The 23,941-nt window shown below is 39.6% G+C and overlaps 1 protein-coding gene across 1 annotated transcript in view; it reads right to left on the bottom strand.

Moving 5' to 3' along the window:
* Positions 1-2,117: 2,117 nt before the first annotated feature.
* Positions 2,118-23,941, bottom strand: part of LOC109030132 (uncharacterized) — a 135,432-nt gene continuing 113,608 nt past the window's right edge. Inside the window, exons 14-15 of the mRNA XM_072303131.1 lie at positions 16,170-16,327; positions 2,118-10,169 (exon numbers count right to left, since the gene is read on the bottom strand). Coding sequence (XP_072159232.1) covers positions 9,842-10,169; positions 16,170-16,327 — 486 coding nt within the window. The 3' untranslated portion in view covers positions 2,118-9,841. The remainder of the gene's footprint in view (positions 10,170-16,169; positions 16,328-23,941) is intronic.

Here is a 23,941-nt window from a genome sequence, read left to right as displayed (position 1 = left end):
CCCCCCCATTTTGGGGCACCGCGGGTCCTGGTCAAAGTCACTTAAGACTTTTCTAGACCAGAATCTCACGAGCTTTCAGAATGGTTATGTGGAGTTTTGCCCTAAAATCAAGCCTTTTCGGGTAAAAGTGGGAAAATTCCGCGGAAAAGTCGGAATTCTGAGCAATTTTGGGGGGTTTAGGGGGGGCCTACCCCCCCCCACCACGACGATAAATTCGCGTAAACAAGGAAAATCTTACTTATCTACTAGTTGAGAGCTTCAAGAAAATCACCATCTTCAAAATTCCCGACGGGGGGGGGGGGGGGAGGGTTACCCCCTGCTGGCCCACGGTCTTTGTTCCATTTGCCAGATTTTTTACACGAGCTTATTTCCATTGCACTATTTTTGTATTTTCTTCCTTCAACAAAATACCGCCGATTGCTAGGAACACATTTTTTTATTTTAAAATATTATCACGGATGAGGCGCTCGACGATTTATTCATGATGACAAGAGGCCATTACTTAGCGTGTCGAGGATGAGACGGTACTTTATTCGATACGTTTACAGCGGGATTATCAAATCAATCGTGCCGGCAACAAATCTAGACGCGCAGGATCTGCTCAGGGGCATTCTATCTAATTAACGTGTATTTAAAGTATGCGGATCGCTCAAGAGCATTGCGTCATTGCCTGTCCGAGTACGAGCTTAGTCGAGTGATACAGGAAAAAAACCGTTCTGTCTCGGGTTTTTGCTCCCAGTAAATAGGATACGTGACAAACCTAGAGCTGAGAATAATTTCGTGCCGATCCGTCAATTTTTCGAGGGTGCGCACCCCCCTTTTTTAGACAAAAAAAATTTGCAATTCCACTTTCGGGCAATTTTTGAACAATTTGTGTGATGGAATATCCGCTCTTAATGCAAAAGTAGAGCTTTGCAAACTTTTGGTCTATTTGGCTTGACATCCCCCCCTCAAACCTGCGAGAACATAAAACGCACCTTTGAGCGAGAAAACTTGAAATATTCACAGAATACTTGAACAGAAACTTCGTGGCGCTATTGATCGCCCTCCTATACCAGCGCTTCCTTGATCAGTGCAAAGAACGAAAAAAAATGAGTTAAAAAAAATCAAAGCCTGCATCAAAAGAAGGGTATCAGCTGAGATGTAGAGTACATTTATACCCTGAGTTAAGCACAATCGAGTATCAGCTGACTGGCAGCCGGCCTGGCTGGCCATGGAGGCCGAAACGAGTGCACCCAAATCGAACGATACTGAGGGATAAGGATCCAGGAATCACTGCGATGTTGTCACACAAAAAACAACAACATCAACAAATTGATCAATTAAAACGAAAAGAGATTGGTTTGTGAATAATTTCTTAATCTATTTTCATTTTGGACCGATGGACAATAAAATTTACTCTTGATAAACCACAATTAGGTAATATTTTCATTATTCCTGTTCAATAGTCGAGGTACCGCCATCATTCGGGTGCACTCGTTTCGGCCTCCATGAGCGAGAACCAATCAGAATTGGATTTTTTTTTAGGCCACTTTCAGCCCAACCAAAAGTGAGATGTCTTAACTCTGGGTATAAAGGAACTCTACGCTGGTGGATAGTGGCACGGCGTGAATGATCAATGATCAATATAGCCTCATATTCGAAGCCATGACATAGAATCGATTATTAAGGTGATCGTTGTGAACACTTCATCTATCGATCCTTTCCTATAGCTTTAAAATGGCAGAGTAATCGATGTATCTCAAAGCACGCCACGCCACTGTATCTAAAAAGAAAAACCAGTATAGTAAATGAGGTACTAAGTAGAGGCAAGATGATTGGAATGTCAAGAAAAAACAAATTTAATACACACTCGAGAACTAACTTCATATACAGTATAAACGATGCCTCGATATTCAGAGTTACTAAATTAAAATACGGAGTAAGAAAAACAGTACGATAAAAACAGATATCTGAAAAAGGAAACCATATAAAAAATCTAATCTTTACCAACAAGACGCTAACTAGGATTTTCTATTTAGTCAAGCTAAAAATTCTGTATCCTTACATATAATATTAACACAGCCTTAATTTTACAATGGCATTTATCCTTAAAACTAACCGCCCTTTGAAAATTTCAACCCACGTAACATTTTAGTTTATTATCACTTTCTTCTAGAGTACAGAATATAATCACAGCACATAGTTTTATTCCGATATTTACCATCGGAAGATTATAAAAACTAAACAATAAAAATAGATGCCTGAAAGTAATCTAAGGGCAAGCTTGGCGCTTTGGAGTTTACAGGGTATGGTCGAAACTTCCCAAAATTCAGTTCAAATATGTACATAGTTGGGCTTTGTTGCGCCTTGCGTCAGTTCTATACCTTCATTGCCCCCTAATAAGAGGCATGACTTGTTGGCAGCATGTCAAAGACGGTTATTGTTGAAATGTTGAGGGCATAAAAATATATAATCCTTGTCACGGATGAGCATCGTGACTTACACAACCAAATGTAGGAGGAGGGAATTATAATTTTTAATAAAATTATTTTTCTTCGATTGTATGTATTATAGCGTTAAATAAATCGAAACTAGTTTTACCGACAAAATGCAAGGTTGTTACAATTACACCAGAAGAAACTACATTTTTGGAAAAACTAGTGCAGGAGCTGTAAGAAGATAATAGTAGTCATGTCAAAGGCAATGGCGAATGAAACGTTGCGTGTATCGCACTCGCACCGAATGACGTAAAACCCACGCAAGTTTACATGACAGATAAATGACGCATATTGTCCTCAGTCAGTGTGGTAAAATGCATGTTTGGGATTGGTCAGAAGTTTTTAAGAAACTACTCTAAACGGTTCCGCCTTGTGTGCTCCGGCAAAACCTTTTTTCAGTCGGTCAAGGCTAGTTTTGACCGATGGCGTGGGCTACATAAATCACGATCGGGCAACATAATTTTGTATGGACAGAAGAATATTACAACATGCTAAACATTTTTATTAAAAAAACAAGTTTCACCTTATAAAGGGTTTACTGCAAATAAGTGCACGCACTAATTCTTTCCTGATCACTCAATAACCTTGCTATAATTAACACGACAGTTAAAAATCAGTCGATCAACGAAAAAATTCATTTTTCCAACGGAGCTAATAAATTAGGAAGACGTACATAAATAAAGCCACGATTCACGTTTTACAATCAAGTGAATCAGTCACATCAGGCACCAACTATATGAGGATACATTAGGCGGTACAGGCAGTGGTCAGATTTCAAAGTGATGATAATGAGCCCCTAATCATATCGATATTACATTTGAATCAGTGAGAACGAAAACACACCAAGTCGGTAACCCAAAAATGCTCAATTTTCATTAAAGAGAGTCAGTTTTCAAAAAGGTAAGTGAAGTTAAAGCATCTGTTTTAACATGGACCTTTAAAGTGTCCTTAAGTACTTGTCTTTCGGCACCAAAAATATTTTTCTTGCACTAACTTCTTCAACTACTGTGTAGTTTTGCTCGTGTCTTGATTATTTTTATTTTTTCGAGTTGGTGTGTTTTAGTTCTCAGTGATTCATTTGAATTTTGGGTCAATTAATGAATTATTAGGATAACTTCGTCCGTAAGTTTCTATTAATCGATTGTTTCAAGAATTTATGTCATCACTCTGAATGCAATCATCAAAGTAATCCCCTGCTAAAAATGGTGAGTACAAATGCGTAGAAAATCAAAGTCATATGAATAGAATTTCAATTTATATTAATAGAATTTCAACTCGTATGAATAGAATTTCAACTCGTATAAATAGAATTTCAACTTATATGAATAGAATTTAACTCATATGAGCAGAATTTCTCCATCTAGTTTTTGCCAATTTCTATGACAAGAGATCCCAACTCATATGACTAGAGATTTCAACTCACATGAGTTCAGCGTTGAATCTACCGTGTCCGATATCTCAGAAACTAGTCACCACATCAAAAAAATCACAAGAACAAAATGTTTTTTATTTTCAAATTAACATATAATGTCGGTGTCTCATGGTCAGAAACAGCACTTCTGAAAAATGAAAAAAATTGAATTCATAGGAGTTGAACTTTTCTACTCTTATGAGTAGAATATTCTAGTGATATGAGTAGAATTTCTTCTCATATGTGTAGGAAGTTCTACTCATGTGAGTTGGCGAATTCTGAATAGCCTACTTGTCATTTTTAACAGGATCCTCACGGCAATTTTTGTCATCACGAATACACCGAGTCTTGTCCTTACTATGCTCTCAAACATATGTGGTCACTGGTAAGTATTTTACTTTCAACTTTGGACGTTCTATTTTCATGAGCCTGGCATTTCACGCTCTTTGTCCTGTTCTTCCACTGATTAGCTGAAGGCAACGTTAGACGTATGCATCTAATAAGTAAACAAATTAAATAGATACCCCGTGATGCTTCCAATGTTCACCCTGGTAAAAATTGGCGATAGGAGCTGCGTTTCAAAATACCATAGGAATTCTTATAGCCGACTGAAGAAGGCGGTAGAAAATCATATAGCTGGCTGTAGAAAGTGGAAAAAATCATACGGCCGGGCTACACGGAGCGATAAAAAATTATACAGCCGGGCTATAGTTCCTATCGCCGGGCTTTACACTTTATCGCCTGGCTGTTGCTTTTTCGCCATCGGCTATAAAAGGCTATAAGAAATTGTGTAGAAATTCGTGTGCTTTATATCCTTAAGTTTGTACGGAATCACTTTAATATTTACGAAACGCACATTATATTTTCCTTTACTACATATTTTTTTTCATCAATTAAAATGAGAATAATCCATATAGAGTGGGCAAACATTTCAAAAGTCATGAGTTGAAAAACGCTGACTCCGCGAGATTAAATATTAGAGCCTAACACAAAGTGGAGCGGCGGCGGCGCACTGGCGCCTACAAACCTAACAGGGATACTTCACGCATTGCGCAATGCGTGAAGTATCTCTAAGTAACGCAGCGTACCACGGCGCTTGAAGCAACTATTTCACACCAGAGGTATTGCACAGTATCATACGAAATTGAAGGCGCTCCTACATATTAGGAATGGCAGGCATCCTTCAAAAGTACGGAGCTTTCCTCGCAAAATAAATCAAGATACTACTGCCCAAAAAGAGAGCAGTGGTCCAAAAACTCACTAAGTCCTAGCATCCATAATTAGTGACGTTTAGCATACACTTTATCGCCTGGCTGTGAGTTGCTTAATCGCCATCGGCTATAAAAGGCTACAAGAAATTGTGTTGCCGCCTATAGAAGTTATTGGAAATCTTACAGCCGGCTGTATGTCTATGGTATTTTGGAACACAGATTCTACTGCCAATTTTTACCAGGGCACCTTATGTCCATGAAGTAGATCTAAAATAGCAAACTAGCTTTCGCATTAATACCGCGATATTTTTATATAAATCATCAATACCAAAAATGATAAAAAGAATAGAAACTTATCGCTGAACCACTTATTTCTAAGTAGAATGACATGGAGGAAGTGAATTATCTAAATGACAGATACAACATAATTGGCAGCTCCTGCTAGCAATGGCAAATGTTAGCTAAAATATTTATCAGCTCTTCGAATGGAATAAGTATTCTGCAAAGAAATCGCACAACCTACTTTTTCAATGGCTGATCGTTATACCTACGGAAATGCAAAATTGGCTTTCAGCGAGCATGATCAATCCGCAAATATCCTGCATAATCCCAAAATCCCACAAATCAACTCCCATTAGTTCCATTTGTCTATTTAGTTACCCCTATTTTAAGGAGTTTCAATTTTCACTCGTTCGGTTCTTCAGCCGCATTAATTGTTCCCAAATTGATAATTACTAGTATAATATCAGATAAGTATCTAACATGGCAGCAGACTAGGTAAGTAAGTTTCAAGTACATAAGAATTGCTAATGAGAATTATGATTGACATTCGTTCGTAACAAATATAGAATTTGAGTGAACTGAGCAAGACTTAACGTTAAATTTATATATGCTGTACTAAAGTCTAAAAGAAAAAAAATTAGGAATATACCTTGAACGATTGTAACTTTGAGATAAGAGGAAGCTTATCGCAGGCGCACAGTGGATCGAGTCAATAGGAGAAGTCGGGCATAATTTGGACAATTTACGAGCTTACAACTCCGTTCATACAAACTTAGAGGTTCCAAAATTGGTTTCATTGGTTTTCTCGTGAAATTTTCTTCAAGAGTTACCCATTAAAATTTAAAATGTGACAAATTAAACATCAATAGCTATATTAAAGTTAAAAATTTAATATCCGACCTCTCTAATAGACTCGATCCACTGCAAAGCGCAAGGTTATAGTCTCCTAAAAATAGTTAAAGTATTTTCATAATAGTTCAACCTGGGATTTATATTGCTCACTCTCAGGAGTATAGAATTAGTTAAACTATGGTATATATTTTCAAACAGCGATCCCTCATTTTGTCGATTTTGTAGAGGAATTGTTGCAGTGCATGAAGTTTGATTGCAAACATATAATTATGAGCACAAAACGATTCTTTCCGATCAGAGGGAAAACTTTTGGAATAGAAAGAGAGTTAGGTCAGTATTTACATAATTTGCCAATGGTGCTCCCAAAAATTTTAAGTCCAAACTTTTCACTTGAAAAACAGCTCAGCATTGCTAGTCCAAGTAAGATAAAGTTGGTACAAACGTACCTCAACATTAAATGTGCAAATCACAAACTATAAGTTTCGAGGGATTGCCTTGTTACGACAATCGATACACAAACATGGTCGCAACAGCGATCGACGATGCATCCACGACCATCATAAAATAATGAAAAAATATAAACAATAGAAATGTCTAACCACAGTATAAAATCTATAAAATGGATCAACATATGCATTTAACTCAATAAAACAATAACGACTAAATGATATTTATTCTCAGAGATGAAGATGAAAGAAAGAAATAGCATCATGTGATTCTAAAAAATACGTTACTCTCATTTTCTGCTCCAAAATGGAATAACTAGACTCCCTAAATCTTACATCTCGGAGGGATTTCCGAGAACACAGTTGGATTTACAGATTTGAGACCTGAGGCTTTAATCAGAGGAAGTGGTATTTCCTCATGGCAGATCCTGGCAAGGAAATCAAAAATCTAAAAGCTTGCTTTGCAGAAAGGAGACGAGTCTTATAATTTAATTAATGACTTAAAAACTATTTCAAGACTGTGAAAGGCGGCCAGGAATTGTTCTGGTACACGCTAAAGTTTAAGGAGCTGTCATGCAGGACTGAAGATCACAGATGAAGAGGATAATCTACGGGGAAACTCGATTACTAACACGTTTGCTGAAGTTTGGAATCCTCTCCTTAGGTTAAATCGTCTATCATGATTAAGCCGTTTTATAGGTACTAACTTCTTCTAACGTTAAATCAGAAATGAAGTTAGCCAAATCCGTGAGTTTAAGATCACCTTTCGAATATTGCTGATGCATCCATAGGAAAAAATGTTAGTTGAGAAATTGTGAAAAATGAAGTCATTACTTGGAAATTGGACTTAAGATAGACTTAATTTTGAAAAATTCTTAAATTACATGACCAAAAATTACAGTACTTACGTACTTCGTGCATCTATATATGTTGCGGAAAAATTGTGTGGTGAAAAGTTTTCCAGAGCAACTGCTGCATTCAAACTTAAAAAGGCATGTTAGTAATTTCCTCTCTTCAACTCCAATGTTTTAATATAACTTGCAAATTTTTATTTTTCTTAATCCGCAAGATATTTTATTCGCTGTCCTCCAGTATCCAGTCAAACACATCGATGGCTAAAGAAATAAATACGTATCTCTGGTTGCAACGTTGCAAACCGCTCGTGTTTTAGTTTTTAGTTTTAATTTAAATAGAGCCAATCGAAAGTATCTTGTAGAATTTTCCGTGAATTTTCTCCTCATACAAGAAAACACGGAACAAGGAAACAAGGTCCATTCGGTTGGTTTACTTTTGAAAAAACATGCATCATAATTGGAAACGTTGTAATGGGGATACCCATGTCTCATTTTCAGCCCTTCAATATCCGAAAATTTCAAAGTCTATTTATTCTTGATTTTTTCCAGAAATAATGACTTCAATGACGGAAAGACGGGTTTGATTGTTAATATACAACTTTTTCTTAGCAAGTCGACATCCCTATAGGATCAAAGTTTCCCGGGAAAGTTAAGTGCCGGAAATGAGATAGTTCTCTGAAACATTTCCAGATACGCGTTCCTGATGACTCTTCAAAATGTAAATAATTACTCCTTACATTCACAGGAAAAAACGAGGTTGCATGAGTATGGGAGATACAAGACGAGTAGGTCACTTGGCGCTACCTAGCTTTTTTGCGTGCTATACCTGTCGGCTTAGGGCTGGGACTCAAACGGGGTATGTTCCGGACCTGAACCGGTAAGTTGTGGGACGCAAAAACGCCATCTGGCCCACTCGTATTGTGTCTCCGACACAAACCGTTTTTTCAATGTGTGCTTGTGTGTCTGCTTCGTACTCAGAGTTTCCAGGAACTCCCTAAAAAGTTTACATTTAAATCTAGAGAACCTATATGGGGAGAATACAGACATATCGGTAATTTTAAGGTAAAGTCATATGATTTTTAGGGCCCAAAAAGGCAGCCAACTTGAAAAATCAAATTATCCAGAATGATTTATATTATTAGATTACAAGCCGAGCTACGACCCGTCGTTTGTAAATCACGTATTTGACTTAGTTTTTCATAAATTAACTCATTTTTGTGGAAGGACGCTCTTATATTCTTCTCTGATAAAAGCGGAACATGATCATCTCGCTATTGTGACAACTTAATGCTTTATGGAAAAAATCATTAAAATGTCACTCTGACATCATCACTCCAAACGTCAATATGATACCACTGTGATGGCAGCGTGTTCGGCGAATATTACAGTGATGTCACACTGCTTTATGAAACACATAGTAGCTGTTATTATGACTTCAGAGTGATGTCTCAATGTACCACTTTTACTTGAGTTAGCCATCTTGATTTGATATTAGAATCTGAAGATTGGCTGTGACGTTTTATGTGTTAGACGGTCGGCTGCCCTTCTGGGCCCCTAGAGCTCCATATTCCAGCATTTCCGTACAGTGGCGTGGCGCGCTTTGCGATTTATCGATTGTTATGCCATTTAAACCTATGGAACAGGATCGATAAACAGGGCGTTTGCAGCGAACACCTTAATAATCGATTCTTTACCATAGCTTTAAATGGCGTAACAAACGATACATCGCAATTCACGCCATGCCACTGTTTCCGAACTCTCCCTATATAAATAGTCTACACTGAAAAAAAATTCTCGGCATTTTTACCGAGGTCCGTTGGTACCTTTACCATCTCACTTTTTTTTACCAAGACAGACTGGTAAGCTTACCTAAAAACCGGTATTTTTACTGTTTTTTCAGGTAAGAATACCACTTTTATCGGTAATCAATTCCTGGTAACTTTGCCATTTTATCTCGGTAATTCTACCACAGTCGATAAAAAATATTGGCGTTTTTACCAAGGTCCAGTATAATTACCAAGAAAGTTCAATAATTTTACCGAGATTTCTCGGTAAAATTACCAATTCCATAAATGGTAATTTTACCAAGAAAAAATTGGGATCAAATAGAACCCTGAATTCTTGGTAATTTTACCCTTTTCTTAGTAAATACACCGATATTTTTTTTTCAGTGTACTTAAATCCTTCAGCACTCCTAGTTGTGTAAAAAAAAAGAAACTAAAAAAAAGGTGGAAAATCGCTCGTGAACACCTCACACAGTGGTGACGCGGTCGACCTCGACGTATCTCACGAGCGAGTCCGTATGTCAGCTGATGAGCTCCTTATGGTTCATGATGGCCTCCGTGTCGGAGGGCAGGGACTTGAGCTTGCTCTCCGAGTTCTTGGCGACGAAGGCGTGGAGGATGCAGACGAAGCAGCAGCAGAGGACGACCCCGACGCCGATGATGAGGAGGTAGAGGGCCGGCAGCTTGAAGAGGTAGAAGCAGTGGGTGAGCGACTCGTCGTAGCCGGACGGGCAGTGGTCCACCCCGTCGCACCACAGCGAGGAGTTGATGCACGCGTCGATCTCCGGGCACCGGTGCAGGCACTCGCTGATCAACTGGTCTTTCTCCGCCAGTGGGCTTGACGGCTTCCTGTCGACACGGAAAAGTCGTCGGGGTTTCATGAGTAAAAGGTCTGGATCAGAGGCAGAGACAAGAGACCCTCCACTAGTATCTTGGCCATGGTGGAAGCTTTTAAGGCCTGCATAGACGATCAAATTCCCGAACAAATTCCGATCAAAGTAGCATCAAAGTGTCGGGAGTCATCAGTCTGAAACTCATTAATTTGCTTCATTTTAAAATGATAACTTGACAGAAATGTTTCCTGCGGCAGGAATTGATGAATGGTGGCACTCCGGTCCGATCTTACTTTGAACAAAAAAGTGCGGCCCGTCAAAATTTGATGGTAGATGGTGACCACCAGCCATCAGCATGTCTACTTTGATCGGAATTGGTTCGGAATTTGATCGTCTATGCAGGGCTTTACTTTCGGGACTTCAGCATTCTACTGTTGACTCACCTACATGGTTGCTGTTTAACAATGTGTTGGCAGTTTCATTTTGCAAACAAACCGAAAATGGACGAAGTTTGGGAAACTTATTTGGCTCATGACGTCACCCGAGGCTCACCATCCACCATGTAGGTAGGTCAGCGGCCAAAATAAGAGTGACGACTGTTGCTCCCTTATAATTGTCCATTAGGAATTGTTGAATCCCCGAAAGTGAAAAGTTCCACCTGTCGCCAAGAGATCAGTGGATGGACTCTTGTCTCTGATCAGAGACAAGAGACCCTCCACTGACCTCTTGGCGACAGGTGGAAGCTTTTACTCTCGGGGATTCAACGATTCCTTATGGAAAATTATGAGGGAGCAACAGTTATCACCTGTTGACCTACCCACATGGTGGATGATAAGATTCGGGTGACGTCATGAGCCAAACAAATCTCCCAAACTTTGGCCAATTTCGGCTTGTTTGCAAAACGAAACTGCCAACACGTTGTTGAACATCAACCGTGTAGGTAAGCCGAAAGTAGCATGCGGAAGTCCCGAAGGTAAAAGCTTCCACCATGGCCAAGATACTAGTGGAAGGTCTCATGTCTCTAGTCTGGATACACGATTGAATTCAGAACCAATTGTGATCAAAGTAGACCAGTTGATGACTAATGGTCACCATGCAACAGTCCTCTCTGATCAAAATTTGACGGCCCGTCCAATTTTGATCAGAATGGAGTGCGACCATTCATAATTTCTCGCCGCGCGAAACATTTCAGCCAAGTTTTCATTTTAAATTAAGCAAAGTAATGATTTTACGACCGATGACTCCCGACACTTTGATAGTAATTGGTTCGAGTGTTTGATCGTGTAACGAAACCTTCAGGACAAAACGCTAGAAATGTGGCCCGAACTGTATGTGACAAGATGATAAAATGGACGTATTTCTGCTGAGAAGCCGTTCAAGTATTACGTGACGCGTTTAGGGGGAGGGGGGCTTGAGCTAGCGTTAAAGTGCGTTACAAGGGGGGAGAGGGGGTCAAGCCAACAAATCCGAGTCGGAGGGGGTGGGGAGGGGCTTTAAAAAAAACATCCAAAAAATTGAAAATCCCGCCATTCCCGAACGAATCTTTTCAAACCTTTGTTGATCTCTTCCCGTCGTATATATATTAAAGTCGCTTTACAACGCACTCTGGCGTTCTACGACCCCCAAACGCCACATATGCCTGCCTTCCCAGAGGTTATCGGGCAACTGACACCGCAACATCTCTTCGTCAACGCCCTGCCGCCAACCCTTTACGGGACGTCCCCGTCACCTCTTCCCAGGTGGTACCCAATCCAAAACTTGTTTGGGCAACCTCTCCTCCGACATTCTTTGCACATGTCCATACCAGCATAACTGCCTGGACATGACGTCGTGCACGATATCTTTCTCAACCTTCATCACCTGGCGAATTCTCACATTACGGACACGGTCCCGTCTCGAAATGCCGGCAGATCGCCGCCAAAAATCCATTTCAGTTGCCCTCAACATTTCTTGCGTTCTTTTCGTCAAAGGCCACACTTCACTACCATAGAGCACGATACTTTTAACGATGGCATCATATATCCGGTGCTTGTTTGCCTTTGAGATCACCCCGTTCAGCATCGCCATTCCCGAACGAATCTTCTCAAACCTTTGTTGATCTCTTCCCGTCGTATTTTAGCGAAATATGATAAAAAAAACCCGAATGCGTCAAGCTGTCTTCTCAGCGTTTTCTTTATGTTTTGAAAATTGGGAGGAAGAGGCGAGGTCCCATATTACTGAGGGCAGCACCAGTAATTTTGGGTGGAACAGATGTTTTCAAAAACAAGTTTTTTTTTGAAAGGCCCTAATATGCACCGCAGACATTCCTCGATGAAAAAAAAGTTTCTGTAGACGTTGCGATTAAGACTTCAGGAGCGCCTGCAATTTTGCGTGTATGCAACACGGACATCTCATGAGCACGGATAGTTGTATCATACTGTTGTTACAGAGAAAGCCAATTGGCCGTCTACTTATTTCCCTAGCCACTCAAGGGGGAGAGGGTGTTCGAGTCTGGCTTATAGGGCCTTAGAAGGAGAGAGGTGGTTAGATACTGGGTTATCAAAGCCTACTACTTTTAAAAAAAAAAATCAATAATATATTCTAATAAGTATAATTTTTTTTGGCAATTTTTCAATTGTTCTTCGTTATTTTTTGGAACAAAGTTGGTTGAAGGAGGTGGGAGAGGTTCAAGCATGGATTACTTCATTCGAAAGGCGAGTTGGACGTTGGTTTACAGATGTAGAAGTTACAAGGGCTAGAAGAGGTTAAAAAGCCGGACAAACTGACTTGCGTAATATTTGTAGATTTCCTCAAACAAAATCTTGATTGAGAACTCATTAAAGTGAAGGCTTTCAGTTTCGGTGCAAGACTTTTCTCTCAAGCTTGCAATAACTCTTTTATCACACGAGCGAATTTTTCCTATCTCAATATATTTAAAACAATGGATTCTTAAAGAGGCAACTTGCCTCACCTAAATCGATATTTTTAATGGATTTAAATGGAAGAAAAACAGTTTTGCGGACTTGCAAAATCGCCACTGATCACGAGAGGAGAAATTCACTGATGTAAAATAGCTCGGTTTTCATTACATTAGAGGTTTCCCAGGTACCGTAATAAGTGAAATTTCGGTTCTCTTTGATCAAACATTCTGACAGATTGCCGTGCACTGGGCCTTACGCTTCTTGTTCCTCAATAATTAAGACCCATGATCATAGTCAGTCCGAAATGTTGTCTCTCTGCGGTTTTCAGCTTTTTGATCCAGTCTAGCAGATACAAACCTACTCAGATAATTACTGTCTTTACCAGCTTCATTTCAAACTCTCAAATGAACTTCCTCGTCCTATCCAGTCAAACATTTTCACATTCTGATAATTTGCATTTGGAACGGAAGTTAAAAGTATGTAAATTTTATACTTTGGTGAAATAGTGCTCTTCTACAATACAGAGCAATCTTTTTTTAGATAATCAATTCTCAAAACATTGATATAACTAAATATTTCACAAAGTAACAGTAGTGTAATACCTATTTGAAGTTGTGAGATAATTAGTTCCCAACTTAGTAAATTACACTTCAAATCACTTTACACATCAAATGTATTGTTCTACCGGAATGCGCCAAAAAACCCACACAAATTTTGTCGCTGTTCTTTAGCTTCAATGTTAAAAACTCGGTCTTAGATTTTGCATTCTGTCATTTTAAATGAAGCGGAACGTGTTCTAATTTAATTCGGTAAAGCTGGCTCCAGACTACGCGGCATTCGCCGAGTACCGAGCCGAGTAACGAATATTCGGGGTTCGGGAAGCGACGGGCAGATTCCAGTGTTTTCACGAGTGTACAGCGCCACACTACTCGTGAAAGTCGTGCTTGACTCGTCATTTGGCAAATAACGAATTTCTGATGGGAAAGGACAAATGTTCGCCAAGTGAAGAAAATACACTGGAAAACGCTGCACCTCTTCGCCCCCTTCCTACAAAACTATAGCGAACATTCGGCGAGTGAGGGCGAGTAGTCTGGATGGCACCCCGATGTTGCCCCGATGTCGCGATGGACGCTCGGCCTCGCGCTCGCGATCCCTTTGACTCGTGTCACAAAAACCGACTTTTAGCGGGTTGGGGCGAATGCCGAGCCGAGTGACTCGCCTCGCGTCAACACGAGCCAAGTAGACGCGAATGTTCCATCCAGACTACGCGGGACTTGCCAAATATTCGGTATTCGGCTAGTAATATTCGGCGAATGCCGCGTAGTCTGGAGCCGGCTTAAGCGATGAGTCACGGTTGAAAATTATTCACGTAAAAAGTTACATTCTCACAATTGAGGGGCTTGGAAGACAAGGCGCGTAGTTGCAGTTGTGGAAAAAAATTAGATATCAATGGTTTCGAGTGAAACTAGTGTTAATGCGTATTCTCGAGAAATCCGCTTCCAAATTCCAATTTATAAGCATCAAAAAGTTAGTTTACACTTTCTTTGCGGCATAAAGATCCATATAATTTTGAATTTTCAAACAAGTATTTCTCGAAATAGCAAAACCCGTACTTGTGCGCTCTCTCCTCAAAGCCTCTCAATTTTTTTTGGACCTTTTTTGTCTCACTCGTTGCAAAGAAAACGCGACATCTTAGACGTCACATTTATGAAGATTTAAGTAAAAAAAAAAACAATCCAGTTTAAAATCCCCACGAGGGGTTAAAGTTGAGAACTCTATAATAGGAGAGAGATGGGGTTAAAAGTCTATGGAGCAGAGGGTATTATTTATGAAAAAAATGGAAGAAAAGAGGGAAAATGGAGCTTTCATAGCCCATAAAATCGATATTGCAACAAATGAGAAAAGCGGGAGGGATGGTTGAGGAAGCGTAAGAGATTCGAGTAGTCGAGATAGTCTCGTCGTGCGCATAAAGGGCGAGACAGAGTGCAAAGACTGAGCCTTGAGTGCATCGGAAAATATCATAAAAACGTCGGAGCCTTCGGCCCAAGATGGGGGCAGGATAAGGAAGGGGGCACGGCACGGTGCAACAACCAGTCTCTCAACCCCTTTTGTTCGCCGATTCAAAATTGGATCTGCAACTGTTTCAAGAGTAATCGAGATACCTTGTTCTTCCAGGATGGGGTCGTGCGTGTTGCGTATGAAGCAAGGCGCTCGGATGGGAGGGGTGTGGAGGAGGGGAGCTGAGTACCCTTATCGCCGCCTATCCCTCCCTCTTAACTCAGGAATATATGATGGGTGCTCGTATGCTATGATAATAAAATATATTGTGAAATTTTACGGGTTTATAGAAACGTTACCGTACCTTCGGAGGCAATTCCATGGGAGCGGAAAGATATTGGGTATATTCAAATTTGTCGATATCGATATCGTTCGGCGTTCTTATTCTTGGCGTCTCGATGCTTTATTTGGTTGAAACTCGGATATTGGCTAGGTTGTTGTTTTGGAGTTCAACTCAACGACGAACCATTCGTTACATCGAATTCCTTCGTTTATTACTTCGAAATTGTCAAAATATGCCGTAGCGAACCATTTATTTCTTTCCTATGTTTTCTCTCCTTCATTGTTTTCCCTTTCCTTTCCCGTTTTCTTAAAAAAGGCAATTCGTTCAATATTATTTTTTTAAATTTTTCAAGAAAAAGACATGAGAGGCAACATGAAACAAGTTTAAAATGGTGTTGGGTGGGTCTCCTTTTAAAAATTAAAAAAATAGATGACGATAATTTTGAGACGCTGAAATGCGATCTCCCTTATTTCTTGAATTACTTCTACTACTCGTTTACTTATTCACGGTTACATGTTATGAACTGATGTCTGGGTCCATTTAGAATTTTTTGAGAGCTTAAAAATAAGACCTCTACGCAATATCCTTGTGAAATATAAGTCGACTTTCTATTTGACTTCAGAATATTAATGAACGTATTTCTGCCCAACGGAACTATGTGCATTAAGACATAAACCCTGAAGCCCATAAGAATATATGCATAACAGGGCTGACGTCATAATGCACATGCTTCCATTTGGAAGAAATACGTCCAAATTAGCATTAAATTGTTTACCTTCGGGCAATTTCGAGCCATGATACGTGGTACGAGCCCGATTCTTTACTGATGAATTCCAGGACAACGCTGGATGATGTGTTCTGCTCTGAGTGTTTTATCCAATGTTCCGGGTTCTGATGGAGCTGATTACTGATGACCCAGCCTTGAGAAAAAACCTGCCAACAGAATTTAATTTAAATAAAGTCAAGCGTTTGAGCAATAAGTAATTATATTTTTTATCGAAATTTACAGCATGTGGATAAACTGGCCTTTTGACAAGGACAAAATGACGTGGGGATTAGTTCACTTCAAGAGTAATTACTGATAATGGACTAGTAGACGCGACGACAATGATCAAAAGTGGACCCTGGCCTATCTCACGACTTCAATCGGTTATTAATATTAACAGGCTCAAGTGGAACATGACCAGTGGTGTGGCGGGCTTTGCGATATATCGATTGATTTGCCATTTGAACCTATGGAAAAGGATCGATAGACAGGGTGCTCGCAACGAACACCTTAATAATCGAGCCTTTACTATAGCCTCAAAAGGAGAAATATCGATAATCGAGCATTCACGCCTCGCCACTAAACATGACACACGACATTGATTCTGCAGAAAATCAATTCTACAACGATATGATTGACATTAATCCGAGGGAACAGGAGTTGTCACCCATGTTTAACTTTTCATTGCTTTTAAACAATGTCGCCCTAACGAAATTTAAACGTATTAGTAGCTTAAGAGAAAATTTTGAAACTTTGCGTTATCATTGTCTGTTTGAAATTTGTAAAAATATATATGTGGGACGAAAATATAGATTTTATTTCTGATTTAATACTGGAAAGCAAGACGGCTATGAAAATCAGTTGGGTATGGAGAAGAAAATTAATCTAAAAAAATCGGGCTTGTCGGTTTGCACTGGAGAAAAACATGAGAAAAGCTCCGAGAATTTTTTTCCAGCGATGAGTGATGATCCCTCGTAGAATATCGACGGTGAAACTACCAAACCACGTATCTCGTTTGCGGTGTTTAAAAATCTACGCTCGCATTTTATTTTTTGAAGTAGACCAAATCAATATCATTCCTTGAAATTTTCATGGAATTTTCTCCGCACGAAGAGGAAAAATCATAGAAATTTTCAAGACTGGATGTCGAGTAGTTTTTCATTTAAAAAATAAAGTATGACAGGAAGTCTGCGACGTCGCAAACCGAGATACGTGGTTTGGTAGTTTCACCGTCGATATGTGCGAAAACTAACGTGACGGCTCGTCACTGAAAATCAATCAAAACATTTACACGCCATGCGGAGCGAAGCCCTCCACTCTTGCCAGTTTCTGCAGAAAAATATTAGACAAACATGCAGCCAGTAATTTACATGGGGCATTTTGTAAACGGAAACTACCCCTTCATAAAACACGCAATATATCACAACAATCATAATCGACAGCTTTGTGATTTTGTATCACTCTCGGGTAAAAAGACATTGTACTAACTTCCCTCCTAAATTTCTGAAATTCAAACAAACCATCCTAATTCTACCAGGGTAGTGTTTAAAATTGATATCGACGTTTTTTATGTTCTTCGAGAGCTGAAAAATGTATACGCCCACTTCATATCGTCGTCCCTCTGACGTAAGGGTGTATCTCAATTTTCACGTGAACCCTACTTTACATACCAATACATGTTTTCTGGAGCTCATGTGGGAATCTAGACACGCCCTTACGCCAGAGAAGCGCCGATATTATACGTGGCAACTCAAACTCATCCAGTATAAGTTTCAAATGATGCGATATAAGTTCCATAAAAATCGATCGAATAGGAGACTGTATAGAATTTTAAGCAACACACTCCATCTTTGATTTTCGAATCTTGAAAATTTGAGTTGAAATTCAAGTTTCCCGTCCAAAGACACCCTCCGTAACCAATTTGCACAAAAGCCAATCGAACAGGAGCCGTATAGCGTATAATCAATAGGACTCTACACAGTGGTAAACGATACCAGTCAAAGCGCCTTCAATTACGCTTGATACTCTGCCTTACATCTGTGGTGAAATAGTTGCACGGAGCGCCTTCAGGAATATCGATTCGATTTGATAGCAGGAGATGATGATTACCGCTGAAGTAATTACAATCCAGTACACACGTGTGCAGTTGTACATTTTTCCATCTCCAAAGTAAAAAAACATGCATACCTCAATATGCGACGTTGCAAGTTTTTTACTACATATTTTACGCGAATGAGTCAATATGAACTCTTTAAATCTGTCTTATGATTTTTTCGAGATAAGATGAGAAATATCGATGGTCAAAGTGCGAAACCGCGTACCTCCGTTTGCGACGTTGCAGACTTCCTGTCGTTCTTTATTTTTTACTTGGAAAAGTTGTCAATGTAACCTCTTGAAAACTTCCGTGATTTCTTTCGTCGGTTAGCAGAATATTCCGTATAAATTTCAAAATATAAATTTTGCTTATTGCTTCTCCTCGAAAAAATTAAATAGAACCGGACATTTTGAAACACTGCAATGGAGGTACGTGGTTTCGCACTTTTGCAATCGATATTTCATTGAAAGGAATACGAAGCAACTCTCAATTTCTCCCTTCTTTACCCAGAAACTTGAAAAAATTCTTCGGTACATCGATGAGTAAGTAATGCGACACCAAATATCTCTATTGCGGTGTTTCGAAATCTTCGCTCCTACTTTATATTTTCGAAGATGAAATAACCAACTTTATAGCTCAAAATTGATACAGTTTATTCTGCTAACTGACGAGAACAATCACGGACGTTTTCAAGAAATTACATTGACTAGTTTTCCAAGGAAAACATAAAGTACGTTTGACTGGAAGTCTGCGCCATCGCAAATAAAGATACGTGGTTTCTAATTTTGGTCATCGACATGCTGTTCTCCTCCTAAGCACGGCAGAATTCGACACAAAAGTTTGCTCTTTTAACCAAAGGTTTTTTTTCTTCGTGGTAGAACACGTAATCAAAATCCGTTCTATGCGGCTTGTGATATTTATTAAATCCATAGATCGCGTGGGATATTTCATTTAAGTTCGACAACGGGTCTGTTAGCGATTTAGCACGTGTCGTACTCCCACGCTTCGCTGGCGATGATGTCTATTCAGCCGTGCTAAGGGAAAACGCCGTATGAACATTCGAGAGTTGCCAAATTTCCCCGAATAAAGCATACGTATTTGAAGAAAGTTATGCATATTTTGCCGTGAAATTATCAGATGTTTTAGATCAAATTGTGAACAAAATTATCTGAAAAATTTGACAAAAATTATTAACAATTTTTCCAGTAAATTCGGTTTTTATTAAAGGAGATCTGGCAACGTCTAAAGGCTCGTATGATGTTTTTCCTTAGCGCGGCAGTATTCAGGCAAGGATGAAAAGGGAGGAGGAAATTTCCCACAGCCTGAAACCGCAGATGCGTTCAGCCTCTGCGACGGGAATCGAAAAATGTTAAGAGGACGCGTTCAAATGTTAAGAGCTCGTTTCTGTCTGAGCATGCATAGGAGGTGCACGCATCTGTAAACATTCCCTCGGTGTTGAGGACTCTGGAAAATGAAAGCCGTTAAGCTCTTCAGAAAATGCAAGAGCACACTTTACTTTTTCAATACGGATCAAGCTGTAACAATTCTTCAAGTTCTTTCTAAACGCGATCATTTTAGTAAATACGCGAGAATAATCATATGATACATATTTTCAATGACGTGAAGGTTGTGTGGTGTGATTTTAATAGAACTGCATTTTGAATCAAAGATCTACAATTTTGTACTCATTTTTAAAAAAAATATATGTGCCATTGGTTTCCTTACACTGATAGGTGCTTTTATGGATGCCCTATGATTTTAGCTTCTTAAAATACAGTCCAAATAGTGTAATGAATTGATCGGTGTTAAAGCCTGACATTTCAATTTCATGATACACCACGAGCTTCAAATTGCCGTTCTACAGAGTAACGCCATATGCAGCTTCAAACGTTGCCAAATTTCCTATGATAAAACTAGAATTTTCATTACTTTTGTTCACATTCGAGGTACCGCCATCTTGGTGCACTCATTTGTGATTCCATGAGCGGGAACCAATCAGAATTGGATTTCTTTTAAGGCCACTTTCAGCCCAACCAAAAATGAGATGTCGTAACTTTGGGTATAAAGGGACTCTAAACACGGCAGCACAAGAGTGTACATCGATGGTACCAAACCACGTATTTTGGTTTGCAACTTTGCAGACTTCCTGTCATACCGTATTGTTTAAATGGAGAACTACTCAACGTCAATTCTTTTAAACCTCCTTAATTTTTCTTGTGTGTGCGAAGAAAATTCTGTGAGAACTTCAAGGAATAATGTTGATTTTTTCTTCTTTAGAAAGACCAAAAGAGAGCGAAAATTTTAAAACACGGCAAACGAGATAGGTACGTGGTTTGGTATTTGCCGTCGATACATTCTAGGGCTCATGAGATAACGAGCGTGTTGGGTTCAAACATCGACCGATTCGAATATTCCTCTCGGCCGAGTGCACCCAGCGGATCGATTGTCGAATCGTTATCGAATGCAGTGGCGTGGCGTGAATTGCGATATATCGAGTATTTGCCATTTTAACCCATGCTAAAGAATCGATTATCAAGGGTTCGCTGCGAACACCCTGTTTGTCGATCCTTTCCCATTGGTTTAAACCTCTGATGAATCGATATATCGCACAGCACCTGATCGAATGATACCTATCGATAACTCCCTATCTTAGCAATGCTGTTTATCGATCAACGACATTCGAAATAAATCGATTCAACAATCGAGTTCACGTTCACGGGACGAAGTGTGACCTGGATTAACCACGAGCAGCTTAAACTACCGCCTCGATTTATTTACCCTCCCATGACCACTCGACAGGTAATTGCAATTGCAGACCACGTTTATCGGTGTCGAGTGAATTTTATCACCCCCTCTTCCCCCTTTACACCCCCTCTTCCCCCTTTACACCCCCTCTTCCCCCTTTACACCCCCTCTTCCCCCCTTACACCCCCTCTGCCCCCCCTTACACCCCCCTTCCGGTGGTGCGACCCCGTCTCGCCCTTTCGTTGCCCTCACGGGTGACTCGTCGTGTAATCATCTCGCAGGCTTTGATCCGACTGAACTGGAATTACCTACTTCGGTGAATTTTAATCTCATTTGTTTGGAATTATCGGGGGGTTCAAAGCTCGCGCCGGAGGAGCCTTGGAGGTAGAGGTGTATTTTTGGTCTCGAATTTTGCCTTTGTTTCGTTTCATTCGGGAGAGACGCGTAAATGTAAAAAAGTCAGCGGGCTGATTGTTGAAATTGGTAGACAAAGCGATTGACAAAGAAGACAAGAGGGATATAGAGGCATTCTATTGGTGGAAGCTGATGGATGAAATGGACAAAGGAGGTGGCTAAAAGACTAACTAACGGCAACTCACGAGAGACCCCTCAGTTGGTTCATCATGTACTCTCTTGATCTGTAAAAACCACACATTTCAACCAATAGGATCGCTCCATACTCCTTATGTCTCCTTTGTCTATCGCTTTGTCTATCAAGTTCAAAAATCAGCCATCAGTTGTCGAGAGTCGAACTTTGCGATGAAGGTATTGACGGGTCAAGTGCAACACCACGTATCTCCATTGCGTTGTTTCGAAATCTCCGCTCCTTTTTCAATGTTTGGCAAAGAAACAAGCCAATTTCATTGCTTGAGATGTGTACAGAATATCCTGCTGGCAGAGTAGAAAAATCAAGGAAGTTTTTGAAAAATTACGTTGACTACTTTTCTGAAGAAAAAATAAAGGATGTCAGGAGGTCTGCGACGTCGCAAACGGAGCTATGTGGTCTCGCACTTTGGGTACCGATATGAATTGGAAATCGACACTCGCCTGTGATCAGCATTTTTTGTAATTCTTTAACCGAATTTCGGTTGACTGTCACCAAAAGTGTTGATCTATAGTGACGAACTGGCGTTCATCTTGGAAGAATTCATCCCGATGTTTTAGCACTAATAATACGAATTTCCTACATAAGCCCTGCACATTTGAAAAAACAGAGTTGCGATGTCTTGGACATGAACTGACATTTTTTATTATTAAATTGCAATTTGTTAACATCACTTGGTCACCAACTGCTGAATTTAGACGATGAGACAAAGGGTAGTGGATTCACGGTGCAGAGAACAAATGCAACGATACAAACCCTAAGAACATGACCTGAGTGTCAAGAAATTCTGAAGGAAAAAAAAAAAAAAAAAAAAAAAAAAAATTTCCAACGCAACTTCTGAAGCTGAGCACTCGCCGCTCCCTCAGTCTCTCATTAGCTTCGCACTGAAGTTCATTAAAAATAATTGTTACAGGATTTTTAGTGTTTTACCTTTCTTGTTCATTACAACTCTATGTCTCATTCTTTTTAAAACAATTGCAATTCATTGAATTATTTGTATTTAATAATTATAAAAAAATAAGTAAGATACACCCCTTCAAATTGTAGATAGACAACATATACAACACTCTGATACTGTGGCAATAAGTTTACTTAAGTACTTAAATAATCATAAGTAATTGCAACACCCACGTTACTTGTCGAGAGAAATCATGAGGAAATGTTAACTTACTTCTCTGCCCACTATCTCCCACTCATTCTATAACTCTATTTCTCATTTCCCCTATTAGTCCCTTCGCCACCCCCCGCATTTCCTATCCACCAACTCCTGTCCCCCATCCCCCATTCCCTTTTCCCCATCCCCATCCCTATTCCCTATCCTTTATTCCCCATCCTCGTAATTGGTTACCTTACGCAAGAGGCGGATCGAGCAATTTGGCAACACCGGATATCCTCCATTTAAACCTATGTTAAATAGGCGATTCTTGTCGGAGCACCTGGCCCCTTTAAAAATCTATACATTTTCATTTGTTTAATTGGAGAAAAACAACGTTGCCAATTGCTAGATCCGCCAATGCCTTACGCAATCAAGACACCTATTTTTGACTATTTCCGACAATGTCTGGTTATTTTCGGTCATATCTAGCATTATTGGCAACTTTATTTTGACTGCGTTTAGCAGAACAGAACCAAGCCACGTCAGCTATTGCCAAATTCAATATTTTACGAGAGAACGTTTGTGTGGATTCCTTTGAAAATGTCAAGGAATTTGCTGCGTACTATGGAGAAAATTCACTGAAATTTGCACGAAAATCCGCAAAACCGTTTTCATGTATAAAATTAAATTGTCGAATTAAATTTGGCAGTAGCTGATGTGGCTTGGTTCCTTTCTGTTTAACGCGGTCCATTTCCATGCTGAGCTTTCTAGTCCGTTTTTAAAATAATCTTGAGTCACCACTAAATGGACCAAGATTATCAAAATGGAACCAACCCACATTTTTGAAAAAATTGAGTTAAGAATGTTTTTGAGTTTCACTAGTCGTTTATTTTCTTCTGGCAAAATCTGAGAGTCGAAATAAAGGAATCAGTTTACGAAAAGAGGGGTTGAAGTTCATTTTCTACATCTAGCGCTATACGAGAATAAAACTTCAAACCTCTTTTTCTCAGTTTCAACTTAATGTGGGTTGGTTCCTTTCTCATGAGCTCGGTCCGTTTAACATCCTCATTTCATTTCTCTCTCAAAATCGCTCGATGTCTATTGTAATTTTCACTAATCTCCTCGCTGCATCTGTTATTTTTTTTCTTTATTTAATAAAACAGACATAAAAAAGGAGAAAAAAACAGATACTGAATCCTCAACATCTCTCAGTTTTCCACCCCCAAAATAATGCTTCTTCC

Source organism: Bemisia tabaci, chromosome 8, assembly GCF_918797505.1.
Source record: "Bemisia tabaci chromosome 8, PGI_BMITA_v3".
In the NCBI taxonomy this organism is placed as follows: domain Eukaryota; kingdom Metazoa; phylum Arthropoda; class Insecta; order Hemiptera; family Aleyrodidae; genus Bemisia; species Bemisia tabaci.
The sequence above is the reverse complement of the archived record's forward strand: the minus strand, read 5'-3'. Positions and strand labels throughout refer to the sequence as shown.